This window comes from Hyperolius riggenbachi, chromosome 4, assembly GCF_040937935.1.
Source record: "Hyperolius riggenbachi isolate aHypRig1 chromosome 4, aHypRig1.pri, whole genome shotgun sequence".
Lineage (NCBI taxonomy): Eukaryota > Metazoa > Chordata > Amphibia > Anura > Hyperoliidae > Hyperolius > Hyperolius riggenbachi.
In genome coordinates this window covers 284,231,906-284,251,853 of record NC_090649.1, presented here as the reverse complement: position 1 = coordinate 284,251,853, position 19,948 = coordinate 284,231,906, and the positions used below count along the sequence as shown (strand labels likewise).

The 19,948-nt window shown below is 45.0% G+C and overlaps 1 protein-coding gene across 1 annotated transcript in view; it reads right to left on the bottom strand.

Moving 5' to 3' along the window:
• Positions 1-19,700, bottom strand: part of NUS1 (NUS1 dehydrodolichyl diphosphate synthase subunit) — a 57,428-nt gene extending 37,728 nt beyond the window's left edge. Inside the window, exon 1 of the mRNA XM_068231358.1 lies at positions 19,213-19,700. Within this exon, the coding sequence (XP_068087459.1) occupies positions 19,213-19,624 (412 nt within the window). The 5' untranslated portion in view covers positions 19,625-19,700. The remainder of the gene's footprint in view (positions 1-19,212) is intronic.
• Between the last annotated feature and the right edge of the window lie 248 nt (positions 19,701-19,948).

Sequence of the window (19,948 nt, the reverse complement as noted above, 5' to 3'; positions counted from 1 at the left end):
CACTCGCCACCACCCCCCTGTCACTATCCTAGTGATCTAAAAACAGTGATCAGTGAAAACTGTCACTTTTTTAGTATCACTAGTGTTAGCAGTTAGGCCAGTTAGCTAGGCCCCTTTGTGTCAGTTAGTGCTCAGCCCACTGCACCACAGTCACTAATTAGCGTCATCACTGTCGCTAATCAACATTGGTACTATATAGTATCTGTAAGTGATCATTACTGATCGCAGTCAGATCTATTAGGGTCACTAGGATCCACAAAAAAAAAACGCAGTGTTTGCCCGATCAGGCCTGATCGTTCGCCTGCACTTGCGTTCAGCCCGCCCCACCGCAGTGACAGAATTTTTTTTCTGATCACTGCAAAAAACACTGTACAATAGCTGTGGCACTGTAAACTCAGTTTTGATTTATTTTTTTATCAAAACTCAGTGACCACAGCTTTCTACCTCTCAAATACTCCCTTTTGCTAGGTAGGTGCTCTTTTTTTCTGGGTAGTCTCAGAGGAATACCCCCTAAATTTAGCAGACCACCATGGCAAGAAAGGGGTATTCCGATGATGAGGTTCTCAGGTACATGGCCCAGTCGGATGAGGACGATTGGGACGCCTCATTCGACGAATCTTCCGGGTCAGAGTTTGAACCTGAATTGAGCAGTGGCTCACTGACCGATAGTGATGACGAGGTTGAGGTCCCGGCTAAAGCCAGGCGTACCACACCCCATGTTGTTGGACCGCAGGTGGCGCAGGATCGGCCTCAAGGGCAGCAGAGTAGTGTTCGTGCTGGTCTGAGATTTCATGGTGGGGCAGGAACCAGCAGCACAACATCTCCTGGACCTAGCACCAGTACTTCCGTAGACCCTGGTGAAGTGGCGAGCACCAGCATGGAAGTTGAAACTGGTTCGGTGGCACGTGCAGTAAGATCCCAGTCGCAGCCACCAAGAAGACGGGCCCGTACTACCCCTAGTTTACCAGAGGTGCTGGCAAACCCAAATTGGCAATCCCCTGATTCCGCCGCACCCGTACTTCCCCCTTTCACCGCCCAGTCTGGAGTCCAGGTGGAGACAGATAATCTAGGATCGGCCCTAGACTTTTTCTATCTGTTCTTCACCCAGGATCTCTTAGACTTAAAGAGGAACTCCAGTGAAAATAATGTAGTAAAAAAAAGTGCTTGATTTTTACAATATTTATGTATAAATGATTTAGTCATTGTTTGCTCATTGTAAAATCTTTCCTCTCCCAGATTCACATTCTGACATGTATTACATGGTGACATTGTTACTGTGGGCAAGTTATGTAGCTGTTTCTAGCTGCTCTGGCTGTTACAGACAGCTTTAAACAGCCATTTCCTGTCTGTGAACATTGTTACATTGTGGCAGTTTGCCCAGAGTACCGCGGTATTGAGCCTCTTGTGGGAGGGGTTTCAGCACAAAATTAGTCACACAGCGCCCCCTGATGGTCTGTTTGTGAAAATCATTCTATTTCTCATGTAAAAGGGGGTATCAGCTACTGATTGGGATAAAGTTCAATTCTTGGTTGGAGTTTCTCTTTAATTGTGGCAGAGACCAACCGTAAGGCCACACAATATATAACCGCCAATCCGGAAAAGTTCCTTGCCCAGCCTTTTCGGTGGAAACCAGTCCAAGTTTCCGAAATGAAATTTTTTTTGGGCCTTCGCCTTCACACGGGACTAGTAAAGCAGAATGTGTTGCGGTCTTATTGGTCTACGGACCCAGCATATCATGTTCCCCTGTACTCTGCTGCCATGTCCAGGACACGATTTGAGAACATCCTGCGCTTCCTGCACTTCAATAACAACGAAACCTGTCATCGAAGTGACCACTCTGCTTTTGACCGGCTCCACAAAATTCGACCCCTCATAGACCACCTGTCATCCAGATTTGCAGATGCTTATACCCCTGACCAGGACATATGCGTAGACGAGTCCCTCATACGCTTTACCGGGCGCCTTCGCATCAAACAGTACATCCCAAGCAAGCGCGCCCGGTATGGGGTGAAACTTTATAAGCTCTGTGAAAGGGCCACAGGCTATACATCTTATTTTAGGGTCTATGAGGGAAAAGACTCAAAATTGGAGCTGGTCGGATGCCCTGACTACCTGGGGAGCAGTGGAAAGGTTGCGTGGGACTTGGTGTCACCCTTGTTCCAGAAAGGGTACCATCTTTTTGTGGACAATTATTACACAAGTGTGGCCCTCTTTCAGCACTTAAAAATAGAAAAAAATCTGATGCTGTGGCACCGTGCGGCCTAGTCGCCGGGGCTTCCCCCAACGGCTCATTACCACCAGACTTGAACGGGGCAGAGGGCCGCCTTGTGTGCTGACGACCTGCTCGCGGTGAAATGGAAGGACAAGAGGGAGGTTTACTTCCTGTCCACCATTCACGCAGACACGACAGTTGAAATTCAACGGCGAACTCAGGTAATTGAAAAACCCCTTGTCGTCCATGAGTATAATACTAACATGGGAGGGGTGGACTTCAATGACCAGAGGTTAGCGCCCTATTTAGTTGCCCGATAAACAAGACGCTGGTATAAAAAAAAAGTGTCTTTTTACCTCATTCAATTGGCAATTTACAACAGCTTTGTTCTCTACAGTAAGGCTGGGAGAACTGGATCGTTTATTCAATTTAATAAACAGATCGTGATGGAACTCCTGTATCCAGGAGGTGCAGTGGCCCAACCCCAAGATGCAACTAGCCGGCTGCATGGAAGGCATTACGCCTATCCAATTCCGAGTACCCCAGGTCAACGAATCCGAAGAAAACGCTGTCGTGTCTGCAGCAGGGCTGGAATAAGGCGTGACACCACTGTTTATTGTCCCACCTGTCCTGACCAGCCTGGCCTATGCCTAGGGGAGTGTTTTGAGAGATACCACGAGCAGGTACACTATTAGAGAGTAGGGAACTCCACACACAGCGGTAGGCACACAAGGGTCTCTCAGTGCTATTTCACACTGCTGCGATGCGTTAGGGCAAAATGCCTAGCAAAAGTCACACTTTGCGGTCCCCCCCTACGCCGGAAGTGCTTGACTTAACGCTAGTGCATGCCTATGTTACTGCGTGGCTTCTGTGGCAATATCGATCGGCCCGGAAGTCATGTTGGTCTATGGCGACGCAGTTCATTACTAGGCCGAATGCTACTCTTGTGGTATTGCCTGAAGGTCTGTTTTGGACGATATGGTGCGGCGGGCTCGACCCACCGGATAGACAAAAATTACTTACGGTAATGTCTTTTCCAGAAGACGAAAGGACAGCAACCCTGAGACTTGTCTCCTTCCATAATTCACTGGACAGGAAGCTAGATAAGAATTTGCATAATAGATTAGATAGGGATTAGACAGGTATATACAACATAGTTCCCGCTTACCCCATCAGTTGTAAAAAAAAGACCACACAGAATGATGCTTCAAAATAAATTTTAATAAGACAAAATCCGGGTGGGTAGTAAGGGTGCTGTCCTTTCGTCTTCTGGAAAAGACATTACCGTAAGTAATTTTTGTCTTTCCCAGAACGTCTCAGGACAGCAACCCTGAGATGATATACAAGATCAATTTAGGGGGGGGGACTACAGCTTGCAATACTTTTCTGCCAAAACATAGATCAGAATTTGACAATACATCCAGTTTATAATGTTTGACAAATGTATTGTGACTTGACCAGGTGGCTGCCTTACATATTTGCTCGATAGTGGCTCCTGCCCTCTCTGCCCAGGAAGTCGAGACAGCTCTCGTCGAATGTGCTCTGATTGTAGAAACAAGCTGCTTCCCCTGATGAAAGTAGGATAAAGCAATTGCCTGTTTAATCCATCTGGCAATTGTTGGCCTAGATGCTTGTTTGCCTCTAAATTTACATGCGAATAGTACCAGTAAAGCATTAGATTTTCGCCATGACTTGGACCGCTGAAGATATTCGATTACACATCTTCTGACATCTAAAGAATGCAACTTATTTTCTTTTTGATTAGATGGGTTGTTACAAAAAGATGGTAAAAAAAATCTCCTGAGATCGGTGAAACTTGGAAGATACATCTAGCCGTAGCGTAATCCTATCTTCACTGATAACACAATAAGGTTCATTTATTGAAAGAGCCTGTAGTTCTCCTATTCTTCTGGCAGTTGTTATTGCTAACAAAAAAGCAGTCTTTAGTGTCAATAGCTTATCAGATATATCAGAAATAGGCTCAAAGGGCGATTCACATAGAGCTTGCAACACCGTATTTAGGTCCCATGACGGAATCTTTGACTGGACAACTGGTCGAAGCCTCCTTGTTGCTCTAAAAAATCTAACCACATATTCTTCCTCCGCTAATCTTCTCTCCAGGTAAACACTCAGAGCCGATACTTGTACTTTTAATGTGCTGATGCTAAGACCCTTTTGAAATCCACATTGTAGAAACTCCAGCACCGAATTTGAGTGTGATGTGTCCATCTCATTCTTCAAACACCAGGAGAGATATGTTTTCCAAGCCTTATGATATATCTGGCGTGTAACTTTTTTCCTACTCTGAATGAGTGTTTCTGATAATCTATTAGAGAAACCCTTGCTCTTTAATATCCTCCATTCAGGCTCCATGCCGAAAGCCGAAGAAGAGTCGGATTGGGATGAAACGCTGGGCCCTGGGTCAGTAGATCCTGTCGACATGGAAGGATCAGATGGTCTGAGGCTAAGCGCTGAAGTGGAGCAAACCAAGGTCTCTTGGGCCAGAAAGGAACAACCAGAATGACTTGTGCTTGGTCTCGCCATATCTTGTTCAAAACCCTCGAGATGAGATGTAGGGGGGGGGGGGGGGGGGGGGGAAGGCGTACATCTTGTGCTGGCTCCAGCTGATTGAGAATGCATCCACTTCCCATGGATTGTCCTGTGGGCACAGGGAACAAAATAGAGGGCGTTTCGTATTGATTCGTCTTGCAAACAGATCTACTTGTGGGGCCCCCCAGAGATTCGATATTTCCTGAAATATTTGATCGTTTAGGCTCCATTCGTCTTGAGAGAGGTTCCATCTGCTTAAATAATCTGCTAGATAGTTGAGCGTCCCTTTCAGATGTACTGCTTTTAAGGAAAGTAGACTCTTTTCTGCCCAATGAAGAATCCTTGATGCTTGGGACCTTAAAACTCTGCTCTTCGTACCCCCCTGCCGGTTCAGGTAGGCCACTACTGTACTGTTGTCCGTACGAATAGTCACATGGGATTGGTGAATCTGAGTCTGGAATGCCTGAAGTGCTTCCCATACAGCTTGCAACTCCCTGCTGTTTGAAGATCGTTTGTGAAGATGTGCAGACCATTGACCTTGAGCAAGAAGAGTATTCAGATGTGCTCCCCAACCCCCGGAGCTTGCGTCTGTCGTTATTACAGTCTGGGTTGGAAAGTCCCAAAGATTTCCTCTGGAGAGATGATTTGCCTCCAGCCACCAAAGAAGAGAGTGCTTGACACTCCAAGGAATGTGAAACTTCTTGTCTAGGGAAGATAACCTCTTGTCCCATTTGGATAAAATCCAGCTTTGAAGTACTCTCGAATGAAGTTGACCCCATTGTACTGCAGGAAACGATGCTGTTAATAAACCCAGTAGCGCCATAGCTTTTCTTAGAGAAATGATCTTCATTCTCTGAAAAGAAAGAACAGAATTTAGTAAAACAGTATATTTCCTGGAAGGCAAAACAAGTGTTTTATTGCCAGTACAGATCACAAAGCCCAGGAACTCCATACTCTGCTGAGGTTTTAAAGAGGATTTCTCCCAGTTAATCACCCACCCAAGGGACTGAAGAAAATCAAGTGTGAACTCTGGAGATTTACTGAGTGGACAGAGGGACCCCAAAGTAGTAAGTCGTCCAGGTAGGCCATAATCTGGATAGAGTCTAGTCTCAGGACAGCTAAAACTTCTGCCATAACTTTGGTAAATAGCCATGGGGCTGAAGATAAACCAAAGGGGAGGGCACTAAATTGAAAGTGTCTTACCTCTCCGTGTAGAACCACTGCGAACCTCAGGAATTGCTGTGATTCTAGGTGAATTGGCAGATGTAGGTAAGCGTCTTTGAGGTCTAGAGAGGTTAACCAACAGCCCTCTTGTAGCAGATTTATCACTGAGCGAATGTTGTCCATTCGGAATTTCCTGTAACGGACTGCCTTGTTTAATTTCTTCAGGTTCAGGATAAACCTGTAGTTCCCTTGAGGCTTCTTTATCAGGAACACTGGAGAGTAAAATCCTAGACATTCCTGGCATCTTGGGACTTGTCTGATGACTCTTTTTTCTAGTAGAGAATTTACTTCGTTTAGTAATGCCTGTGCCTGGTCTGGACTGCTTGGACAGGGAGTCACAAAGAACTGTGTCGGTGGGCGCTTGATAAATTCTATTTTGTATCCCTGTAAGATTATGTTTAACAACCAATTGTTCTGGAATGTCTTCTGCCATCTTTCGAAAAAATGGGCTAGTCTGCCGCCCACCGGTATCCTGGCGTCATTGTTTTGTTGGAGGGTTTGGATTGGAGTAAGAGGGATTTCCTCTTGGCCGCTGCGTTCTATTTGGTACCCACTTCTTCTTCTGGATATTCCTATTTTCTGTTTCTTGTTTTCCTGAAGGACGAAAGGAACGATTGAAACGAAAATTTCTCCGCTTAACTGGAAAATTTTTCTTTTTATCTGCAGATCTTTCCAAAGTCTCTTCCAACTTTGTTCCGAACAAGAGATTGCCTTCACAAGGAATTCCGCATAGTTTAGACTTGGAAGAGGTATCACCCTGCCAGGTCTTTACCCACACACCTCTGCTAGCAGAATTTACCAGAGCTGTTGTTCTAGCCGTTAGACGTACTGAGTCATCTGCTGCATCCGCCAGATAATTAGTGGCATGTAGGATCTTAGGGAAGGCATTCAATATTTCCTCTCTAGGGATGCCTGACGCAATCTGTGATTGGACTTCCATTATCCATAACTTTAGGGATCTAGCCACTGCAGTAGATGCTACCGAAGGCTTGAAGTTTAAAGAAGCTGCCTCCCATGCCCTTCTTAAGATGTTATCCATTTTCCTGTCAATTGGATCTTTTAGGCAACCGAAATCTTCAAATTGCAGATCCGACCTTCTGGACACTTTAGATAGTGAAGGGTCAAGTTTAGTTGAGGTCCCCCAAAACTTTTGATCTTCTGCGCTATATGGGTATCTCTTGGCCAAAGACTTAGGCCAAAAGGCTCTCTTTTCAGGATTGTCCCATTCTCTTTTAATGATGTCCTTAAGACTATTATGCACAGGAATAAAGGACATCTGAGGTTCAGATAAAGTCTCATACATTTGATCTAGGGGTGTTAATGTTTTCTTTTCTGTAGCAATTCCCATTGCCATGTGCATGGCCTCTAACAGTTCTTTCATAAAGTCAGTGGAGAAAGCAAACCTATGGCATTTACTCCTCTTTTCTTCCACATTATCTGTTTCAGAAGGTATTTCATCAAAAGAGGAAATTTCCATTTCTCCCTCGGATCTTTCTGATTCCTCTGAAAGCACAACGTCTAATTTCCTCTTCTTAGTCGGAGGGGTACCTTCAGGAGCCCGATCCGGCTGTTTAGTAGCCACAGAACCCGAGGGTCCTGGTAGGACTGTCAAACCTGCCCTTACTGGAGAGGTAGCTGAGCTTTTCATAGTCTCTACTGCTGAGGAGATTTCTGCTCTAATCCATCCTTTTAAATCTTTAAACATAGAAGGAGATTCATCTCTGACCACTTTATCTGTACAAGACTGACATAACATTTTAGATGAGGATGAAGACAAATGACCCTTGCAAACTGCACATTTCTTAGAAGGCTTATGAGATGCTTTAGCTTCAGAGCCTTTAGATTTATCAGTGTCAGTTTTATCAGGCTTGTTAGGGAGTTCTTTATCAGACTTAGTGTCCATCTTCCGGGTTTTAGGCTAAAATAAAACACAAAGAAAAAACCCCAATCAGCCTGATAACCCTCAATAATTAACCAATATGGATCAAGGAACCACAATGATGCATACCAGAGAGGGTACGGAGCTTGACTCCACAGAGCCCTGGGAGGAAGATCCAGAGGCAGCCTCCATAGTCACAGACACTGTAAAGAGTGACTAAGTTAGTTAAGTAGAATGTACCTGCCCACAGCATAATAACATTATCCCTGGCTATCACCAGAGATCCTACCAGTCCAGAAGATTCCACAGCTTTCCAAGTGGTTACTGCAGCCTGCACGTCCGCTGTCCGGAGGAATCCGTGCTAAACGCTGCACTGGAGCGCACGCCGGGCCAGGAGACTTCCTGCTTCCGGCTTCTGGTCACGTGGGTGCCAATCACGTGATGCGCGGGCGGGACTTCCGGAATCCGTACGAACTTCCGTATCCTGGGGAAGGCTACAGCGTGCTCCCGCGCGAGGACAACTAGCCTGCGCAGCCAGGGAGATCACACAAGCAGCGGCTCCTGCAACTAGCATGGGTGGCCAGCCATATCCCCACACCTAGCATCCTGCTGGACAGGATAACAACTGATGGGGTAAGCGGGAACTATGTTGTATATACCTGTCTAATCCCTATCTAATCTATTATGCAAATTCTTATCTAGCTTCCTGTCCAGTGAATTATGGAAGGAGACAAGTCTCAGGGTTGCTGTCCTGAGACGTTCTGGGAAATGTCAATATGCAGTGTGAAACCAAACATCGGGTTTCCAGAGACCCTAATACACAGGGCTGCCAGAAACCTCTCCTTTCACTTGGGACAAATTGCGTAATGTACTTCGCCACAACTCTGTGCGATTTGCACTTCGCACATTGTTCCATGGGGGGGGGGGGAGAGGTTTGTCCTCGGGAGGCAAGTTAAAAAAAAACAAAAACAACAAAAAAAAAACAGGTAAGCAAAGAAGTTAATGTTTGGTTTGCAATGTTAAGTTTTTTATTAAAAAAGTTCAAAGTTTATTATTGTTAATGAAGTAATTGCTTTGCTGCTTGCTTGTTTTTTGGTTTTTTTTGTATTTTTTGTCACAAGTTAGCGGAAATTGCTTTTTATTAGATTTTTTCACAAAGTGTCATTTTCCGCTAACTTGTGACAAAAAAATAAAATCTTCTATGAACTCACCGTACTACTAACGTAACACCTTGGGGTGTCTTCTTTCTAAAATGGGGTCATTTGTAGGGTTCCTATACTGTCCTGGCATTTTAGGGGCCCTAAACCGTGAGGAGTAGTCTTGAAATGAAATTTCTCAAAATGACCTGTGAAATCCTAAAGGTACTCATTGGACTTTGGGCCCCTTAGCGCAGTTAGGGTGCAAAAAAGTGCCACACATGTGGTATTGCCGTACTCAGGAGAAGTAGTATAATGTGTTTTGGGGTGTATTTGTACACATACCCATGCTGAGTGGGAGAAAGATCTCTGTAAATGGACAATTGTGTGTAAAAAAAAAATCAAAAGATTGTCATTTACAGAGATATTTCTCCCACCCAGCATGGGTATGTGTAAAAATACACCCCAAAACACATTATACTACTTCTCCTAAGTACGGCAATACCACGTGTGACCCCTTTTTGCAGCCTAGGTGCGCTAAGGGGCCCAACGTCCAATGAGCACCTTTAGGCTTTACAGGGGTGCTTACAATTTAGCACCCCCCAAAATGCCAGGACAGTAAATACACCCCACAAATGACCCCATTTTGGAAAGTAGACACTTCAAGGTATTCAGAGAGGGCTATGGTGAGTCCGTGGCAGATTTCATTTTTTTTTGTCACAAGTTAGCAGAAATGGAATTTTTTATTTTTTATTGTCTCAAAGTGTCATTTTCCGCTTACTTGTGACAAAAAGTAATATCTTCTATGAACTCACTATGCCTCTCAGTGAATACTTTGGGATGTCTTCTTTCCAAAATGGGGTAATTTGGGGGGTATTTATACTATCCTGGAATTTTAGCACCTCATGAAACATGACAGGTGGGCGGAAAAGTCAGAGATGCTGGAAAATGGGAAAATTCACTTTTGGCACCATAGTTTGTAAACGCCATAACTTTTACCCAATCCAATAAATATACACTGAATGGGTTTTTTTTTATCAAAAACATGTTTGTCCACATTTTTTGCGCTGCATGTATACAGAAATTTTACTTTATTTGAAAAATGTCAGCACAGAAAGTTAAAAAAAAATCATTTTTTTGCCAAAATTCATGTCTTTTTTGATGAATATAATAAAAAGTAAAAATCGCAGGAGCAATCAAATAGCACCAAAAGAAAGCTTTATTAGTGACAAGAAAAGGAGCCAAAATTCATTTAGGTGGTAGGTTGTATGAGCGAGCAATAAACCGTGAAAGCTGCAGTGGTCTGAATGGAGAAAAAGGCTCTGGTCCTTAAGGGGCGAAAAGACTGTGGTCCTTAAGTGGTAAAAAAAAAAAAAAAAAGTGTTTTCTGGCTATCATTTTAATGAAACTACAACCCTTATAAAGTAGGCTTACTATACAGTAAATGTAAAATAATGTTACATTGATATAGGAGATAAAAAGAAGCTAGTAAAGTAAAAAAAGAAAAAAAAGGGGAGGGTGGGGGGGGCATGGGCCAAGGTTTACACTGCAAAACAAATCGGTGCGTTTTGAATGTTTTCTCCATTGCGGTAGCAGAATGCAACGTCCCTACCTGCACGTATTTATTGGACGCCGCACGGAAAAGGGACATGCCCACCATGGTCTCCCTTGCTGTCCAAAAGACATAATGGAAGTATTCCGACACTGTACTGTCCGTACAGTGGATTGTACATTAGATTCGCTGTGACTGTTCATACTGCCTATCAGGCATACTGTGGACCTAGCCATACAATTCACAAATTAGAGATATGCAAGTTTTTCCCTACAAGGGAAAAAAAAAAAAGCATATTTTCCTTACTGTAATACAAATAACACATTGCAATTCCAACTTCCTAAAAGTCTGTGGCCTTATCTAGGAGATTGGTGCACATTCTTTTAGTGACAACTGTTACATTTAAGAAACCATCTTATTTTTTGTCCCTGAGCCAAAGTGACAGCAAAAGAAGCTGTAACCCTTCAACTTAAAACGGATTCACACTGACTGGATGTCAGCCTGTTGTGGCAACACAACCCCTCCTAATGTATTCCAATGCAAACTTCTCGGACTCTAAAGAAAAAACATTTGCATAAGCACAGTGGATAGAATTAAGAATCATAATATTCAATGACTGTGAAGCAATACATGCAACATGAGTAAAAAATATAGTATGTATAAAACCCACATGAGATTAAGTTTTCTTACAATGAGATTCATTCAGAGTCCTGAAGGAAATTGAATGGGAGATGCTTAAGCATATTACAAGAGATCACTGGCAATACAGTACAAGGATATATAGAAGCATTGAAATTATTTTGTAATATCTAGCACAGATGAGGTTTAATGGTGTGCAGATGGCTTTTTAACATGTAAAGCTTAGCATACACGTTACAATATATGCTCAACCAGGGAAACCATCAATATTTCACAGACCCATATTATTAGTACAGTACTAATTGGAATTCCATCACCGCTAGAACTGTGCAACTCAATGCAGTATAAAGTGGAAAATGCTTGCCTGCCGCTGACCAATTACAAATTTTTCCAGGGCTGTGGAGTCGGTACAAAAATCATCAGACTCCTCAGTTTATGAAACCTCCGAATCCAGGTACCCAAAACGCGTACATTTGAAATCGGCGCCGGTAGACTTGGGCACAGGATACAGCGTTATATAGCTGATCCTGCTTCTGCACAAGTCCGGGCCGATTTAATTACTATTCCCCCTCCAGGCCGCCATGGATAGTGGGGGAATGAAATAATTCGGCTTCCAGCGATTGCTGGAGGCCGAATTATTATGTTTTTAAGCAACTTCGGCTCTGTCTTCTGACGGAGCCGACGTTACTCACTGAGCACTTCAATAGGAATGATTCCTATTGAAGTCTATGGAGGCGCCGGCTGCGCCCAAATCTAGCAGCGCTGAAAAGCACTGCTCCGACCCAAAACTGCTCTAACTCCACAGCCCTGATTTTTTCATTTCAATAAATGTTTTAACAAAATGATAGTCTAATCTATGAAAAATGCAGGGCTGTGGAGTCGGAGTCGTGCAATTTTGGGTCCCTGGAGTCGGGAAAAAATGCACCGACTCCAACTCCTAATGAATTTGTTACTGTAATTAAAATAGAAAATATGATAAAATGTTCTATTTCTCAGATAATAGTCATTAAAAATAATGTATATATACAGTATATATACAGTAATAGCTGTGCTTAGTCCACAAAAATGAAATAAAACAATCAAAATTAGTTACTTGTGCTGCTTCAATAAAGCAGTCCCCGTATTTTTAAGGTCAGATATACATATCTGATTGCGACTGTATATATGATGTGTACACAGGAATCTCTTATATATGTTACGTCCAGAACCCGAAGTGTGGCCACTTCTAGTTCTGGCCGGCCACTTCGGGTTCTGGCCGGCCAATGCGCGAAGTGGCCGCAGCGCAGCGGCCAATGTTAGAAATGGAATGTTTCCTTTTATTATGAATGTAGTTTTCCGTCTGTCTCTGGCCAAAATGTAGCAAAACAGTTCGTTCATTAAATGAAATGAAGCTGGCGGCAATGTAGAAGGATGAAGCCGCCCGGCTTCTGCTCCGCCTCCTCTCCTCCGCCCCTGCCTCTCTCTCTTCTCCCCGATACTGGCAGCGGGGGACATGCGTGACCCCCCCAGAGTCGTTCGTCGCGGCAGGCAATCCTGTCGTTCGTCCCTGCAGAGCGGGTGCCGGCAGAAGCAATGCCTGCAGCCTCCCCGCTCTGCTTTCCTGCCGCCACGAACGACTCTCGGGGACACGCGTGTCCCCGCCGGCTGCCCGAAGAAGAGAGAGAGAGAGAGAGAGAGAGAGAGAGAAGAGGCAGGGGCGGAGGAGAGGAGGCGGAGCCGCCAGCTTCATTTCATTCAATTAACGAACTGTTTTGCTACATTTTGGCCAGAGACGGCCGGAAAACTATATTAATATTAAAAGGAAACATTCCATTTCTAACATTGGCCGCTGCGCTGGGGCCACTTCGCGCATTGGCCGGCCAGAACCCGAAGTGACCGGCCAGAACTAGAAGTGGCCACACTTCGGGTTCTGGCCGTAACATATATACTAAACAACATCTATGCTGTAAGAATAAAGCCTGATGTGTAGCTGTGTCACTAATAGAGATGGTCAATGAGATGGAAATAATTCTGCACTGATGCTGATTTATGCAAATGTATGCAATCCCTTTGCTGATGAAATCAAATAATTTGATATGTTAAAATTTGGTTTGGTGACTACAAATTAAAGGGTACCTGAGACGGATGAAAAGTAAAGTTTTATACATACCTGGGGCTTCCTCCAGCCCCCTTCAGGCTAATCAGTCCCTCGCTGTCCTCCACCACCCGGATCTTCTGCTATGAGTCCTGGTAATTCAGCCAGTCAGTGCTGTCCGGCCGCATGCCGCTCCCACAGCCAGGAACATTCTGCACCTGCGCAATAGTGCTGCACAGGTGTAGTATGCTCCTGGCTGCGGAGTGTGTGCATGCGCACTACGCCCGACTGGCTCAAGTACCTGGACTCATAGCAGAAGATCCAGGTGGCAGAGGAGGACAGTGAGGGACTGATTGGCCTGAAGGGGGCTGGAGGAAGCCCCAGGTATGTATAAAACTTTAATTTCATCTGTCTCAGGTTTACTTTGTTACACAGTAGTACTATACTCTACATATGCACTCCCCACAGAGCTGCAGGGAATTCACTGAGAATGCTGTGCACATTGAACACAGAGGTGTTATCTGTCACCCATAAACCTTGTTTAGATTGTGCATGAAGAATGTGTAATAGAGGAAGAATCTCCTCATTCCCCTGCAGAGTACCTGCACATCACTCTTACATGTACCCACAGTTACATTGCCTAGGGCCCGATAGATGTTCTTTGTTCCGGTTTGTACCTTTTACAAGTACTCTTACCAAGGACTAGTTTTAGTCTAAAGGGAATAAATATAGTAGTCTACATATCCTTCTCACTTCAGTTGTCTTGTAAAATTCCTAAGCGTTGGCAGTTAAGAGACAAATTTCATGTTACATAGTTTTAATCAACAAAATTGTAATATGCAAATTAGAGGAGTCGGAGGAATCCTAAACTGAGGAGTCGGAGGATTTTTGGACAGACTCCACAGCCCTGAAAAAATGTCTTACTAAAAGGGTAGCTTTAGTGCACTCAAGTGACACCTGATGTTAGAGGGGAATGGAGACTGACATATTTATTTGATTTTTTGATTTTAAACAATGCACATTGTTTGGCTGCCCTGCTGATCCCCTGATACTTTTAGCCGTAGACCCTGAACAAGCATGCAGGTCAGATGTTTCTGACTGAAGTTTAACTGGATTAGTTGCACACTTGTTTCAGGGGTGTGGTTCAGACACTGCTGATGCCTGAAACATCAGCATGGCTGCCAGGCAACTTGCAATGCCTAAAAAGAAAATACCAATGGCAGCCTCCATATCCCTCTCTCTTCCAGTGTCCTTTAAACTGTAAACACAAAATAAGGCACTGATCAAAGATTAAATTATTTTTATTTAATAATGTGCCAGGTAAATATCAGTCATGCAATGCTGGCCAAGAATCTAAGTAAGTGCATGTATTCCGAGGTTCAGAGCACCAGATCAATAGCAACAGCCGAGTGCATTGTTCTCCTCCTTACCCCACATGTCAGAAGCTTCCCCAATGTCAGCTGAAACATTGTCCTTCCTTTCCCACGGAGCAGCATGGCAGTTGCCGAAAGACACACCTGTAAGACTACATTTGAAATCGGCGCCGGTAGACTTGGGCGCAGGATTCAGCGGTATATGGCTGATCCTGCTTCTGCACAAGTCCGGGCCTTTTTATTACTATTCCCCCTCCAGGCCTACATGGACAGTGGGGGAATGAAATAATTCGGCTTCCAGCGATTGCTGGAGGCCGAATTATTAGTTTTTTAAACAACCTCGGCTCCGTCTTCTGACGGACCCGACGTTACTCACTGAGCGCTGCAATAGGAGTGATTCCTATTGTAGTCTATGGCCTCAATTCACGGAGCATTATCAAACGTTTATCAAACACTTTATCAAACGTTTGATAATTTACCTCATGGGTAAAATCTCATTTTAAATTCACTAAGGTGTTATATATTTATCGAATGTTTTACCGATAAAACGTTCAACAAATATATAACACCTTAGTGAGATTTTACCCATGAGGTAAATTATCAAACGTTTGATAATGCTCCGTGAATTGAGGCCTATGGAAGCGCCGGCTGCGCCCAAATCTAGCAGCACTGAAAAGCACTACTCCGACCTGTAAAGCTCTTGTGATTTCGGCATGCCATATATAAGCAGCGCCTCACAACATAACGCAAACGTGGCGTCACTTAAGCACATATGTAATGGAACATACAGGCTTCTGACCTAGCCAATTATCATTTGAGCCGCACACCGTAAGCTACAAATGGACTGCTTCAATCAGAAGTGGTGAAGTCCAAGCCGGGAACTTTTACTTCATTTTAACCTGATCTCGCTTGTTGGCCAGCACACACATGCAATTCAGTACTGAGTGCCTGTTTTTGTGCTTATTTCTATACATTGTTTGATACAGTTCTTATGAAATAAAACCAGACCACTACACTATGAACTGCCTTTGTTTCGTATGATCATATCCTGAGACACTGTTTGCTAATCTCAGTTGGAGGATTGACATGTAATCTCGAGCCTGGAGGGTCATCCTACGATCCTTGATTAATTATGCTCTAGTCTATATAAAACCTTATAACATGGGTTGTTTCTGTTTGGTAAGCCTTGACTCTTTTTGTAATGATAGTAGGCATGTCTTTAAACCACTTGGAATATTATTACACTGAATCATCTCGCAATCAATGAGACCTGCGCTGATTTATGTACATGACTTATTCTGAACTCTGGACATTAGTCACTCTCAGCAGCCGTCGCTTGTAAACCTGGTGGCAATGATTGTTCTTCCTATTTTCTACCCATTCCTACAGGAATTCCCAGAACTTCTGGCCATGCTAACTCTGTCTTATCCGAGATGGATCATCCTTGGTGACTTCAACGTCCGGGCTGATAACACTCAATCACAAGATGCAAATGAACTAATAAATCTCATGGGTGGACTAGGCTTCACTCAAGTTGTAAAATCTGCTACCCACAGAGGAGGGCATACGCTAGACTTACTGTTCCACCTCGGAATGGACATTAGTAACATAACAGTAACCCCAGTGGTGTGGTCAGACCATCACATAATACAGTTTACTATTGAACATCACCCTATCAAGCAGCTCCCTAAAGAAACAATCAAAACCCGTCCCCTGAGTAAATTAACACCGGAGAGGATAACTGCCAACCTGGATTTTACAAATCTGCTCCACAGCCAAATGGACCCAAACACTCTAGTAACCCAGTACAACACCACGATATATGAAACACTTGACAGTATTGCCCCATGGCGCACCAAATCAGCAACCAAAAAGCAGAAAGCTAATTGGTTTGACAAAACCATCATGGATCTAAAAAAGAAAGGGCGCAGACTAGAAAGACAGTGGCGTAAATCAGGGACTGAGGAGCACAAATCTAGCCTAGTTCAACACCTCAGACAATACCAACAAGCAATAACCAAGAAAAAAAAATCAGACTTTATCTCGCACAAAATATCTACAGCCAACAACAGAGCTGCTCAACTCTTCCACACAGTGGAATCACTCTGCAATCCTTCCTGCCTAAAAGCCCCAACCACATACTCCAGGGAAAGGTGTGAAGAATTCTCTGCCTTCTTCACAAGCAAGGTGTCTACCATCCGTGCCAGCATTACACCAACTACATCAATTGACCACTGGACGTTGCATATGCCTACTACCGTACCACCATGGCAAGTCTTTGACACTGAGTGTAGAAGATTTTGGAATTCTCATTCAAAGTCTCCGCCCCACTACCTGCGACCTGGATCCTGGCCCAACTGGATCCTTAATGCAGTGCCCAGAGCTGATCAGGCCAGCACTTCACAAAATCACTCAGTGCTCCTTGCAAAGTGGTCTTTTCCCAGAAGAACTAAAGAAAGCAATCATAAAACCCCTCCTGAAGAAACCATCACTAGATCCTGATTCTGTAACCAACTACAGACCTGTGGCGAACTTACCATCCCTATCAAAAGTTATCGAGAAAGCAGTCGCCAACCAGCTAGAAGCCAGGCTTACAGATAACAACATCTTTGATACTTTTCAGTCAGGATTCAGGAAAAGGCACAGCACTGAAACAGCATTAGTCCGAGTAATGAATGATCTACTTACTGCAAGGGACAAGGGTGATTGCTCAATTCTGATTCTTCTTGACTTGTCAGCAGCATTTGATACTGTAGATCATGAAATTCTTATCCAGCGACTGAAGAATTACTGTGGCCTAAGGGGTACTGTTCTTAGATGGTTTCAGACCTTCCTATCTGGCAGGACACAGCAAGTATGTCTGGGCACACACTACTCTAATCCAGTGCCACTTGCCTATGGAGTTCCACAGGGTTCTGTACTATCACCATTACTCTTTGCAGCCTATATGCTCCCACTGGGCAAAATAATCCAGAACTATGGCCTAGGATACCATTGTTATGCAGATGACACACAACTGTATCTGTCCTTCAAGCCTGGCACCCAAGACCCATCAGCATCCATAAATGCGTGTCTAGTGGATTTACAAAATTGGATGAACACCAGCTGGCTGAGGCTGAACTCTGACAAAACAGAGGTGTTGGTGGTAGGTGGTCCACACATGATGGATAAAGTTCAAAACGCTCACCACCTCAAACTAGCAATTGGGGGAGATACTGTACAGTATAAAAACTCTGCGAAACCTTGGGGTGATCCTGGATGGAAATCTAAAACTCAGACAGCAGGTATCAGCTGTCGTCAAGTCTTCCTTCTTCCATCTAAGAAATATAGCGAAAATCAAACACCTTATCCCAGCTGAAGACCTACCTGCCCTGGTTCACGCATTTGTATCCTCCCGCCTAGACTACTGCAACGCCCTGTTCATCGGATCTACAGATAAGGCTCTGCGCCCCTTACAGCTAGTACAGAATGCTGCAGCCAGACTCCTAGCCAATGCCCCCCGCAGCTCACACATCACCCCAGTACTGCAAACTCTTCACTGGTTGCCAGTAAAATGGAGAATCAATTTTAAAGGGATACTGTAGGGGGGGTCGGGGGAAAATGAGTTGAACTTACCCAGGGCTTCTAATGGTCCCCCGCAGACATCCTGCGCCCGCGCAGCCACTCACCGATGCTCCGGCCCCGCCTCCGGTTCACTTCTGGAATTTCTGACTTTAAAGTCAGAAAACCACTGCGCCTGCGTTGCCGTGTCCTCGATCCCGCTGATGTCATCAAGAGCGCACAGCGCAGGCCCAGTATGGTCTGTGTCTGCGCAGTACACTCCTGGGGCCATCAGCGGGAGCGAGGACACGGCAACGCAGGCGCAGTGGTTTTCTGACTTTAAAGTCAGAAATTCCAGAAGTGAACTGGAGGCGGGGCCGGAGCATTGGTGAGCGGCTGCGCCAACACAGGATGTCTGCGGGGGACCGTTAGAAGCCCCGGGTAAGTTCAACTCATTTTCCCCCGACCCCCTACAGTATCCCTTTAAGATCTGCCTGCTGACATTCAAGGCTCTACACCACATGGGACCCAAATACATAGCGGATCTATTGGAACTTTATGCCCCTTCACGCACCCTCCGCTCTGCCAACAAGATGAAGCTGGTTATTCCCAGGATACACTTAACATTTGGTGCTCGGGCCTTTTCCTACGCAGCCCCTACTCTATGGAACTCACTTCCACAATCAGTACGAGAGGCTCCTTCTCTGGACAGCTTTAAAAAAAGGCTAAAAACTCACCTCTTTTCCCGAGCCTTTGAGACTGCATAATGCAGGGTCACAGCGCTTTGAGTCCCCAGGGAGAAAAGCGCTATATAAATATTATTGTTATTGTTGTTATTTTAAATTAGATTACAGCAGGCTAGTCATTTTCTTGGCAAGGGTTGAGAAAAATTTACTTTTAAGGCCCAGTCTAATAAAACAAACAAACACTTAACTCATTCATTTTCAAACTATATGAATGCAAATGTCTCCAGCAGGGATGATGGTAGCAATGTGATCAGTCTGATCAGAGGCTGCATAGCAGCCGCACATACCTTGCTGGTCATAGACGCTGACATAGGAAATGCCCAGTGCCATACACCACACCACCAGGCTGGCCACGTCGGGGTAGCTCTCCTCCTCCTCCCCAAAGAGCAGTGCCAGGTGGACAGGCAGCTTGTGGAGCTTGGCGCGGTCCCTCCTTTGCAGGATGAGCTCGCGGTGCAGGGTGCTGCAGTCACAGCGCTGCCGCAGAGAGGCGCTATCAGTGCTGGGGGTCAGACACCGGCACCTGTCCCCACGCCCGGGTAGCCGCTGCTGCTGGAAACCGATATCAGGTGGCAATAGGAGAGCGCCCGCTGCCCTCCACAGCCTCCAGTGCCAGAGCCGCAGCCAGGCGAGCAGCGCCCGCTGTATCCCGAGCAGCACGTGCAGGAGGCGCCAAGCCAGCGCGTACAGTACGGACATGTCTGCCGCTCTCTGACACCGGCACCATCCCACAGCATGCACAGGACCCCCACCACGGGGATTGGCCGGGAGACCGAGTGTCGTCACTTCCGCAGGAAAAGAGCAGCGTGACGTGGCCAGCGCAGGTTGGAGCCGGAAGATTGAAGTGCAAAGAGTAAACGAGTCAGGAGGTAACGGAGACACACAGAATTGCGGCACACTGACATCGCCTGGCCTGTCCAAGAAACTGCAACAGCTGTATCTGTTGCAGTCATTTGTTCTGCATCTTTATAGCTGGCTGCTAAAATACAGTGGGAACTGTGTAGGTAGTACATGTACAGCACT